At 34.3% G+C, this 12,625-nt stretch overlaps 1 protein-coding gene across 8 annotated transcripts in view; it reads right to left on the bottom strand.

Annotated features, from left to right (window-relative positions):
- Positions 1-1,534: 1,534 nt before the first annotated feature.
- LOC120771672 (protein N-terminal glutamine amidohydrolase) overlaps positions 1,535-12,625 on the bottom strand; it is a 42,859-nt gene continuing 31,768 nt past the window's right edge. For all 8 annotated transcript variants that reach the window (XM_040099788.1, XM_040099794.1, XM_040099791.1 and 5 more), the window contains exons 4-6: positions 4,825-4,973; positions 3,862-3,986; positions 1,535-3,758 (exon numbers count right to left, since the gene is read on the bottom strand). In XM_040099788.1, the coding sequence (XP_039955722.1) occupies positions 3,625-3,758; positions 3,862-3,986; positions 4,825-4,973 (408 nt within the window). In that variant the 3' untranslated portion in view covers positions 1,535-3,624. The remainder of the gene's footprint in view (positions 3,759-3,861; positions 3,987-4,824; positions 4,974-12,625) is intronic.

The raw sequence follows: 12,625 nt of genomic DNA, 5'->3' as shown, positions 1-12,625 counted from the left end.
AAACACAGTTATTTGTGTATTCTTACCTTTATCGCCTATGTTTTCAGTTTCGGTTTATCTTTTACATTTATTTTCTAAAGTTTAGACATATTCAATATATATATATATATATAATTTAATATGAAAAGTTTAGTGCTTTTCATTTCATTTATGCTTAGATTTCTGCATTTGCCTTTATTGCACATATTTTATAAATTGTAATGAAAAGTTCGCTTATTTTAAGTTGCACTAAAATGCATTATCTCAATATATTGCATTCATAAAAATAGTACGATAATAATAAATAGTAGTCGTAGTATATGTAAGTAATTAGTAGTAGAAATAATGTTAACTTGTGTTTTTGGGCCATTTTTATTTTTTATCGAAAAAAAAACATTTTTTTTAACATTTTGGCAACATTGCTTTTTAAACAGTTCATAAGGCTACTCGTACTGAAATGGAATTTCGGCTAAACTTAAATACAGGGTGGGACCGTTGCTGCTACTGCGTGCTATTTCAATATTTTTTCCATTAGAAGTGAAAAAGATTTCCATCAGTTTACAAGTACCAAAGAAAATCTCTAAACTGTAATGTTTTTGTTACATAAGTTATGAACACAATAATGAGAATAAACAAGCACGAGAAGACTAATGTTGTCGTGTTTACATGAAGGCCGTTATGTAAAACTATATTGTAACTTTATTTCCAGTCCTCGTGTAAAACCGCGTGCTGAAATAATTACTATTTCCATAACACAACTTAAGTGGTACAAGAGAACTTCTTATTAGATAACTCTCTTCGTAGATTAACATATCAATAGATAGGTTTTCGTTAAAAATTTTTGGTTCTTAATTCTGCGTGCTGAGAAGAAGTATATCGTTAACTGGAAGAAACTAGTTAGGCTGGAGTAATTTTTATTAAAAATGTAAAAAACGCTTAGAGCTTAGTAAATATAAAGTTTACCTAAATTTAATGCGTTTACATTAGCATTAGCCTCGAAGATAGCAGAGATTTGTAATTTACTCCTGTGAGATGTTTTATAAATTTGAAAAAATTTTATTTGCGATCACTTCGATGCACTGCCTTGTTAAGCACTTTCAAACAAATGTTTGGTAATGTGAAGTCGTTTATTATTGGCTGGTGCGGATAGATTGGACTACTAATATATAAAACATTATGTTCATATCTCTAATTTAGTTGAGTATAAAAATGTACACATTTAAAAATCGTTTCAAAAATATTACTATGTATATATTGGAGTATAATTGATGACAAAAATAATTTAGATAATTTCATGTACTAATTGATATAATTAATTTTATGTAGAATACAAACTTATTTACTAGTGTAACTTCCAAGGGCAATTGATTTGCGAAACTTAACTTTTTTTAGAAGACTCATCACAAGGCAATTTAAATTGTAATTTCTTTTCCTTTAATTTAATTATTATTAATTAATTATTAGTTTAATAATTGTTTTTTTTTTTTTTTTTGTTATTAAAACAGTGGTATTTGAATTAAAATATCAAAGTTTTTTAAAAAATACGATACCACATACTTATGTACATACATGTATATCGATAATTAATTATTATGCCCATATTTTAAAACGACTTAAATCGACTTAGATAAATCGAAATGAATTTAAGGTATTCTAAACAATTTATTCGGAACCGGAACCGGTAATCATATTTAGTACCTTAGACATGTGCTAAAAATATGAAACAAATTTTTCGATAACATAGGTGTAAGTAATATTTCAAAGTCTTCCATAAATACAAAAGCTAAAGTCGAGCAAATTTAATATATTGCCGCTGCCGTTTGAGTTATATATTAAGGTTTTCAAATTAAAGTCTGACTTTTGAAATTGAGGCTCAACTTTCTTTTCGCAATTGAAATTCTTTCATCAAAATCTGAATAAATGAATATATATTTCTTTTGCAACTTATGTGTCTCCATATCTCAAATGTGAAATTATGAACTCGAGTGTAAATTTTTTCAAAAGACTATTAATGGTACTGTGCCTGCGCAAAATCACCAACTCAGGCACACGACACACCAACTCAGAAAACATTTTCGGTTTGTTTGCTGTAGCTATGAATTAAGAGTGCCTCAGAAATAACAGAGTCGTTGCACCAATTAATTAGTGCGACTTTAAAAATTTGGATTAGGTTATAATAAACTGGATCAAAATTTGCCGAATGCATTTTGCATGTTGACTGGCTAATATTATAATAATATATAAAATATTTTTTTTTTTGGATTTTCTTCGAATTTCTATCGCTGAATTATAAACCTTAGTATGTTTTTTTCCTCAGTTAATTGTATTGTTTTATATTTTGTTTGCTTCTAAGCATGTATCTGAATACAAAAATACGTTATCATTATAATTACGATATTGTTACGTCTTTTTTAGTTATATAAGCAGATATTTATTGTAAATGTAATAGTTCATGTATTTATTACTAACTATATATTAGTTAATATATTTTCTATCTGTTTGCTGATTTAAACATTAATTTAATATTTAATAGTTTATGTTGTGTTATCTTTGATTACAAAGTTCTTTCCATTCTTATCTATTGCCTTCCGCCATCATTATGCCACGAAATGCATATACCCCACTGAATATTTATACCCTTTCTCCCAATGCGCCACAAACGTCGACACATGCCAATAGCAGCAACTTATAAGAGATTTCGGCAGACGTCTAGCTAATGTTGTTGTTGATGCCGATGCATCGGGTGCCCGCAACCATCCGTCGGTCAACAGTCGATTATTCAATCAAGCATGAAGCCATCAACAGCGGCCATTAAAGCCAATGAATCCATCAAATTCTACTTGGTATGCTAGCGCCAATGTCGGCAAGGATGCTTGGTTATAAATATGAGCAGCCAACAAAAACGGCAGCAAATAGAATGCCATGCATAAAAGTTGAAAATATTCCTCGGCATAGCGCATACTTGGAAAGTATTTTTTACTGAATGCTGGCAAAGCATTCTAGCCACGAGTTGCGAGGTGCAGGCGGTAGGACTGCTCATGTAGTTCTGCGCATAATAGAAGTATCGTCAATCGGAATGAACCGAAAGGCCAAATCGGCGCTTGTTGGAGAATCTTGCAGTCGTTAAAGCTTAGCAGCTGTGCCTGGCTAAAGCTAAAGGTGATTTTGTGTTGTATGCAAATTAAGTGACATTTTCAGCTGTTCATTGATAGCCTGCATGGCACTCCTGCGCCGAGTGTAAGCAAGCAATTTGACTGCGGCATAGAAGGCAACTTTTACTGACGATAATATGGTTTGCTTGATGGTCGCTGCATTGGCTTCTGAAACCTGCTATAACTTATTCATGTTGTCCTCAATTCTGCTCCCCTACTTATTGGCATGTGCTGCTGCTGCTGCTGTTATTGTTATTTATTTGATCTTTACGTTGACACTCACGACATCGCATCACTGCCTGCAAAACGTTGCCGACCCTCAATGCACTCCCTATTGCTATTAAATAATTCACCTAAGCGTAAACAACTGGTCCAGTTGCAACTCTTTCGTTTTCTCATTTTCTACTGCAAGTGCACATGCGGCGTTTTGGCGCTACTGTCGGCTCGTTAACTTGACTGGCACTTCATTGATAGCTGTTCAGCAATGTTGATATTATTTGTTGTTCTGCTGCGCCACCACATTCGGCGCCTTGTAGAAGGTTTGCACGAATTCCGAGAGGCTGTAGACGGTGCCGGGTCCTTTGCCCGCATTCATGCAGATAAAGTCACCCAAACTATGCGCATTGCCTGGAGGTAGAGAGATGATGATAAAAATATATGAAATGAAATTCAAACCCAATAACATTATAATCGAATCGTAAATGAAAAATAAATGCCTGAAATGCCTTACTGTTTGACTGTATGGGCGGGTATGACGGCGGTGGCTTTATCCAACTGCCATCTGGCCTTCGCATGTGGCGGCGGTCGGATGAAAATTCACTTAGATATGTTTCTGCGGGTATGACTCTGAAGTACCTGCAAATAAAATGATAATGATGCAAATGTTATCAGATGATATACTATATTAAATATTTCAATAAGTTAATGCGGAATGCACAATTTTTCAATTCTATCAACCCAATAAGACGATATAAATGAAATTTGCAAACTAGCTAATTGTTTCAAGAAATCAATATTTTTCTTCGATATACATAAGACAACATACATACATAAGCAAATACTGGGGCTTCTATTTGTGGATTTTATAACTATCTCGAGGATATCCAAAAGTGAGCACCAGCTCAAGTGAGGCCTACTTAATAAGTCTAATGTTTTTCAGTGTATCTTTTATTGTTTGTGTAGTAAAATTTTGGTCATTTGCTCGATATTCTTGCGGATTTATTGGTACACTCATTTATTTCTGAACTTTTTTGATTTATAAGTTCTGTAACTGTCCAATTCCTGGATAGCGTAGAGAATTATTGACGAAATTCACTCACATCCAGAGATACCTTCCCATATAAATCGATTCCTAAGTTTTTTAACCGAATATGGAGATCTGAATATGTTTTTCCAAATATAGAAGACAATAGCACATACTTCTAGCTTCATCATTTAAAATGCTTTTTTTAATGACTAAAGGGCATTAATTATCTATTAAATTCATCAGAAGATACGCGTATATGACGTAATTTCGTAGATTTTTTCTGCAACAATTGTTGGATGGAGGTTTCGTGTTTTTCTTCGCGGTTCCCGCGCTGCTTATAACGTCCATTTTTCGAAGCAATTTGACATCCCACAAACCACGGGAAATTTAGTACAAACATTTTCTTAATGCCATCTATTCTACGATCTAAACCGCATAACTACTCACCTGTGATGTTCCGGTCTCAGCGCAAGATCCGAGCGAAACGTTTCTGTTACGTACTTGTGAAAATATGTAGGAAAAGGTAGTGTCGTGTCCAAGTCAAACACCAAGCAGCGATTTGGCGATGGATTGTGCATAAAGAAGACGTGGTAGTCCTAGAAGAAATAAAATATAAATTTAGTGCAAAACGCTGTAAATTTATTTGAAATGCATATCTATATTACGTGGAACAGTAAGAATACAGTTATATGTAGGTGCCTAAATAGACGTATACTCAAACTAGCCTTCACATATATTTGTAAAAAAGTTGTAATGCAGAAAAGAAAGAATCTAACGAAAAAATAATAATAAACTGCATTACATATTCGTGATGCGGGGTTTGACAAGGCTACAACTGGTAGCGGTAATAGGCGGACAAAAACACAGAGCCCAAGGGGACCTAAGACTGGCACGAAAGAGAAGTACTGTAACAGCAAATATACACGCTCACATAAAAAGAAAGAACATTTATAAAAACATATACTTCTAAATATATAAGCACGAATGTAGATTTTTAAAGGTAAATGCTGGATGAATTTTTTGCTCGCTCTGTAATTGTAGTTGTGAACATTAACGCCGACGGGTATTTTGTGCACATGCCACGTTCAACATGCTATACGCCATTTACACGCTAAAATAACAACAAATAACGGCTACTGGTGTGGTGTGTATGATGCTCATTGAGCCATTGCGCCATTCGCCACAAACTTCCCTCGCCGACCGTAAAATTGGCGCGCCTTCAAGCTTATACTGGCCTCGGCATGTCAGCCATCAAGCACATAATTTCTTTATTTTATTAGTAGACAAATTCGCAAAATTCACGAATAACCTCCAATTGCTGCTAGCCAGCCTAACTACGCGCTTGCAGGCCCCACTGAAATTGCCTTTTCCATTTAGGTCCGGCTCTTCATGTGCATTTGCTATTTTACTCTGTTTTTATTTTTTTTTATTTTTTTTTTTGTGCTCCGAAAAGTAGGCAAAGAAGAAACTCGAGGGCGGCTACTTACGAGTACGTAGTTAGCCAATATGACTTTATTAATGCATGCACGGGAAAGGTTAAGTGTATTCATGAGATTTTACTTCAACGTAAAAAAATTTACGAACAAACCAAGCGCCCATAGAATTGTGAACGGCCAAGGATAAGCTTAGAACACGCAGAATAAGCAATCAGCCAACAAGTCAGAACAGCCAAGCAAGGGCGCTAGGCGACGCCACATATTTCTTATTTGCCCTTTTCCGTGCTGCGAGCCAACATACCAAATCGCCACCGAATTTTCACGGAATTGCATCTACAGTAACAATACATGAAGCTTTGTGTGACCCTGGCCACGTAGTCGTATCTACTTTTCGCTAATAAAATTGAAGCAGATACATACATCACTCTCCAGTCATCTCACCAGCGAACGCGTTCGCCGAGTAAATTCATACATAATTGATAAGGCCGATCGGTTGTGATGGCCTGGTCACAGCCTCTGTCTGAACTGCAGCTGCTCTGCAGCACAGGGTGGTAGTCACCGGTGTAACTGCAATGCCTTTTCTAAACAGCCCTTCATCGAATAGCGCTGCCAATAAAGTCTTCTATCATTTCGCGCTTGTGTTGTGTATTTAATGTTTGACAGTCACCGGATGCAACTGACTAATGAATTCGAACGTTGCTTGTCAGTTAATACGTAGTACATTAAGTACTTCAAACAAATACAACGTGACCTTTATTTGGAGAGAAAAGTAAAAGTGAAAAACGGCCGCATTTGCTGTCCTAATTTTAAGAATTTAGAAATCTCTTTATGGTGTCTATTAGCAATTTCAAAGAGAATTTAAAGTCAAAACCATTCAATGTTTATATGAAAGTGAAAGTTCGGGTCGATTTCAGGATTGTATCACACCACGGCCTCATAATAGCTAATATTATTATTTAACAGTAATGAGTTTTGTGTGATTAAAAACTTTAAAAGGGGAAAAATCATAAGGGTCCATCCAGAGCGATTAAAGTAGATCATGCTTTGACGAATTATTCTGGAAGTAAAGAAAAAAAGTTCGAATTTCTTTATTTCATTCATTACCACTTATTTTACTATTATGTCAATAGAATCATGGTTGTAGAAAACTAAAGTATGCTTTAAACCAAACAAAGGTCGGTTTTTGGCAAATTCAAGAAGTCCAAATGATACAACTAATTTTGTGCCAAGAAGAGGCGGATTTACCGCAACATCTTTCCATAAATCATCTGAATTTTGACCTATCTTAATATCCCTATTAGGAAGGATGATATTATTTCGAACAGTCGTTTCGGCCATTTTTAATAAGTCTTGATCTGTAATTTTTTTTCATTGTATTCAGTAATGATTGCAATTTCATCATCGAAAAATGAAACGCAAGAACAACGTTTACAAATTAATCAATTTTATTACCAAAATAATTGTTCTCCAATTGCAAGAATTCCTCACAATTCGTCGAATTGTTAAGAATTTCGAGCGCACATTTTTTTTCATAATGTTCAAATGCCAATAAGACCCGCTCGAAGTAATGAAAATATCGCCGCCGTTCAGGCAAGTGTTGCTAAAAACCGCATTTTGTCGATTCTAAGATGTTCTCAAGTATTGAGACTGCCTCAAACTCTAACCTAACGGATTTTGAGAAAATTTGGGCTTGCATCCGTATAAAATTGTTCTCACTTAAGAACTAAAGTCATTGGACCTCCGTAAATGTGGAGAACTTGCTGATTTTGCCTTGGAAGGTGCGAAGAAAATCCGCAAATTATTCAAGAAAAAAAATTTCTTTCACCTAACTTGACAGTTTGGTAAGGTTTTTGGTCTGGTGGAATCATTGGTCTTTCCGAAATGAAGCTAGTGACACCGTTATTGTCAATGGAGAGCGGTATAGATCGATAATAACCAACTGTTTATGGTTGTAATTGGAAGAAGGTGATCGTACTACACACCACGTACAACTATGCCCTTTTTCCCAAACGTTTATAGTTGATGACAGTGGGAGAAGTGGTCGTTCTAATGTGGTTCAAACCAATACATACAATGTCAAGGGATTCCATATATCAACCGGATCAATGTCAAGACTGATTCGAGATGATCTCTATACGAAAATCTACCGTCAATAAATTTATCAGATAAAAATATGTTTCAGTTGAAGAAGTTTTTAATAAACAGAAGGTCACCATCTACGCTTCTAAAAACGGAAAAATTGTACTTAAACGGTTCAACGTCGCACAGTGTCTCCCAGTAGTAACCGCGGCAAAAAATGGTTTTTGACGTGTCGTCCAATTTGGATGAAATTTTCACAGTATATTAACAGATATATGAGTAATAATTCCCTGAAATTTCAGCCTCATAACTTCATTACTTTTTGGTCTAGAGCAAGTCAAAGTTGAGGTATGCCAACGCGCTTGAAATATGTTAGTTCAATATGTAATAATCAAAAGCTTATTAAAATAAAAATGCATAATAAATGCAACTTTCAAGTATTTTTTTAATTAATTTAGTTATTGTAGAATGAGTAAATAAAAAAATAAATTAAAAAAAAAAAAACACAATTTTTTTTTTCTTAACAACAGAACTGTGGTGCAAAAATTGAATATTTTGCATTTTCAATGGCCTAGGAAATATAGAGCAGCCCCTCGCCCTAGGTGCAGACTTATACCAAATGAAAGTTTGAAATCTCAGCTTTAATTTAAAGTAGAGGACATATAGCAAAAGTTTGCAAAAGCACATTAAACATACAAAAAAACTACAAAAAGTACGTAACGCGCACATTCTGTCGCTATACGCATGTTAGCATGCAATAGCATGTTTACAACTTTTTACTTTTATTTTTTTAATTGTTTACTATTCTCTTATTGTGCAAGAGAATAGTAATAAATTACATTTGTTTTTTGTTAGTTATTCAGAATTATGCTTTAAAGATCATTTATGTTTTAATAAAAATATTCTTGTTTACATAAATTTACGTTATTAATTTGATAGATAATTTTGTTGAAGGTCATTGACTTTGCGTTAGATAGTTGCATAATTTTTAATTTAAATTGAATAATTTTTGGTTGTTGTTGGTTTTTGGGCATTTTTTCCATCCGCTGAGCCAAACCAGTTTTTGTTTTTCTCAAACATATGTACATTTTGTGTACTCGTGTACTTTTTTTTTTGCTACAGGAATGTTATCCGAAGAAGCGCAAGAAGCAATGAATAAGGAGTATAGAAACTGTAGGCTATTCCATTCTCGTAAAAATTCACGTTTTTCTACGAATGAAGATATAATGCACTATTTGCAAATATAATCAGATCCTTATATTAATTCATTTAGAATGAGAAACAAATTGAAAAAATTAGAATACCATGATGATGTTAAAAAATTGATTGAATGAAAAAAAAATATTGTTTTTTTTATTGCATTTCAATGGGAGGTGGGCGTATTAGTGAGCGTGTTATTGTAATTTTTGCATGAAACATTTTAAATGATATAAATTACAGTAATATAGAATTTGAACGTTTAATATATTTTAGAAAATATGGTACTTTTTATGTTGAGGTAGTATGGGTGATGGGGTTAAAACTGGGCCAAAGTTCAATTTATATTTCAAATAATGTTTGTAACTATATAACATTCAAGTATACCAAAATTGAAAGTTATACCTAAAGTATTACGGACAATACGGCATTTTACAAATTTCGACTGTATGGCAGGTGGGCGTAAAAGTGGGCGAATTTTCTTAATTTTTTTTTTAAAAACTGCAATTGTCTCAAAAATAACCTGTGCAAAATTTCAGAGCTCTACAATGACTCCTTGTATTTTATGCCGGCGTTGTCTCACTGTGCGTCGTTACCATTCAGCTGCTGCACTCTGGTAAATATACATCTCTTCACTTCTGTGAATAAGTGGTTAACACTGGGAAAAAAACCTACGACAGCAAGATGCTTTAGGAGGCGTTTCAAAGCAGTTAAGCAACACTCTCTTTAATGGATTTTTGCCTCAGCACACTAGGCAAAAATCACTCAGCAGTGACCTAAGGAACATTGATCCTGGTTGCATAGCTGCAAATAATTGGCCTCCCAGAAGTCCTGATTGTAGTCAATTTGACTACAGTTTTTGGTTCAAAAAGTTAGTTCAAAGCATGTAGTGGTTAGAGGTAAACTTCATAAGGGTTATGCATAACTTTCACGTTTGTTGCATAGTGGGTTTCTAAGATATGGAATTTTGAGCTACGCAATTTTGGACATTTGCAAAAATAAATTAATTAAGGTAATTTCGTGTGAACAATGACAACAAATGGCGACATTATATGAATTAGAAATGCAATTGTTTCTGCTTCCGCTTTAAAAATTATTTTTTGTAAATAATTCACACTTCATAACAGGCGATCTTTTCAAGATCAACCAAATCATAAGAACTTTTAACCTTCTGTCTTTCAATTCAATACTGAAATCTGTTCAACTGTATGAATAAACAAGTAATAGAGGTTCGCGTATAACCGAGCATTTCATAATATTGCCACTTGCAAGGATTTAAGACAGGGAAGTATCTTCAATTACATAAGGTTTGTTAGTTATATGGGGTCTAGAGCGAGTTTTTACCTGATTTTATTCATTCTATACATGTGCCGTGTAATATCACTAGAAGTTCGAAAATCCTTATAATAAGTATAAAGCGATCCGATTCAACCCATTTTTGATATACAGACAAACCATTGTCAGGAAAGGATTATCCCTGAATATCAATTATATATCGCACATATTGATCGATATTTGCAATAAAAGTTAAGTATTGGTACTGGGGTCAAAATACCCAGTACCCAGGGGTTTGAACCATTTTGCTTCCATTTCTACAATGTTTAGTCAAAAGTAGGGTTACCATATTCCCTGATTTGTTAGGGAGTTCCCTGATTTTGACCTTCGGAACTGATTCCTTGATTGTCGTTAAAATTCTCTGATTTTCGGGAAAAATGCACTGATTCCCTGGTTTCCTCCTGAATCGGGGTTTTTTCGGCATAAAATTCCTGCGCGAGTTGAACTCGGTTGAGTTTTGGAACGCACACCATATGTATGTTATCGCCATAATGCATACATGTATATCGTCGCATGGAAATGCGACTGCATCATATGTTAAGACAATTCAGTTTTTAGACTCGAAAAATGTTAATATTGACGACAACAAATTGATCGATCAGTTGGCAAATTTGAATGCGTTCTTGAAATCGAAAAAAGAGGACCGAGAAATATCAGACGGTTTTATGCCCAATCTGTTAATGAGCAGCTGCGTCAATTCTTCAAAGCTAATAAGAACGTTGAGTCGTTTTCCGAAATCTTGATAATTGTTCGGTATTTGTTGTCTATCCCTGGTCACAACGCAAATTGCGAGCGTATTTTTTCCTTAATCAGGAGTAACGAGCATAATAGCCTCTCAGGTACATATGCAACGGGACTGATTTTGACTGAGACCGATATGGTAACCCTAGTCATAAGATGTATATTTCAAAGGCATTATTCGTGCAATGTTGTATCCTGTTATACATACTAGTTGCTTCTTACTTTGTAGAATCTAATGGCCACCGTTTTATGGGGCGGGGCTACCATCCGATTTCACCCATTTTTATACTGTCGGTTGGAGTTTTTATAATTTTGTTGTTATGGTTGTTGTATCGTAATTAGTTTCAGAGATATGTACATTAAGCTTATTATTTATATTACATTTTCAAAATTTTCAGTTTCTTGCTACTGCGATCCCCTGTGACAAATTAGAGTTTTATATCCTAATTTAGTGCTTAGTTATGACACTTAATAGGTTTTCGGTTAACGGCGTTTTGTGGGCGTGGCAGTGGTCCTATTACGACCATCTACGAACACATGCCTTTTTTTGACCAGGAAGCGCGCATACCATACCAAGTTTCTTCAAGATGTCTCAATTTTTACTCAAGTTACAGACCTTAAGCTCAAGCTCAAACTTAAAAATTTTCATTATATTAAATTTTATTGTATTATTATATTCACATGGTACGTACTTAATGACGGTACCGATTAAAGAGAGTATGTTATTCTCTCGTGGAGAACTTCAGCTGCTAATTGTTCAAATTTTCGAACATATTTTTGCATGTGTATAATAAATCTACAATTTGAAGATTTAGAGTTGCAGAAATGGAAAATTCGGCAAGTTCACTAATAATGGTAAAGACAAAAAATAATTCTGAAGTGTTTGTGTGAGGAGTTTGAAATCTTCGCTAGGAAACACTTTTCTATCATCAATCAATTTTCAATTCAAAGGCATTATTTGTGTGAAAAGTGCAAATGTTCGCGCATTCGGCTGCGTCGAAAGGACGGCAGAGATGGCGTCAGCAACGGAGACAAGACACGTACGTGCGTTTAACGTACCCAGGAACGTGCAGGGCATTGCATGAATGTGTGTATATACATGAGCTGAAGTATACATAATATTGTCGAGTATATGTATCTTAGGAGCGTTCGAAAAATTTAGATATTCAAACAAATTATATAAAAACACTTTTTAATCATCAAATACTTTAGGATAGCTTCTTTAAGATTCGATTGAGGACGAAGAATAAAGTTAACACTGACTTTCATATTACCAAAAAATTTGTGTGCATAATGGTATTGATCATTTTGAGGTTTTGGATGTAAAGTTATAGGAATTATTGTAATTTGATAATATTTTAATTAAGTTTGTTTTGTGAAATCGATAAATTCAGCTGACATCTACGATCCCAACTGAACAATTTGTTTGGAGATTGTATCTTTGTCTCTTTTTAAGTTTT

The sequence above is a fragment of the Bactrocera tryoni genome, chromosome 3 (assembly GCF_016617805.1).
Source record: "Bactrocera tryoni isolate S06 chromosome 3, CSIRO_BtryS06_freeze2, whole genome shotgun sequence".
In the NCBI taxonomy this organism is placed as follows: domain Eukaryota; kingdom Metazoa; phylum Arthropoda; class Insecta; order Diptera; family Tephritidae; genus Bactrocera; species Bactrocera tryoni.
Note: the sequence above shows the minus strand (reverse complement) of the source record. Positions and strands in the feature narration are given on the sequence as shown.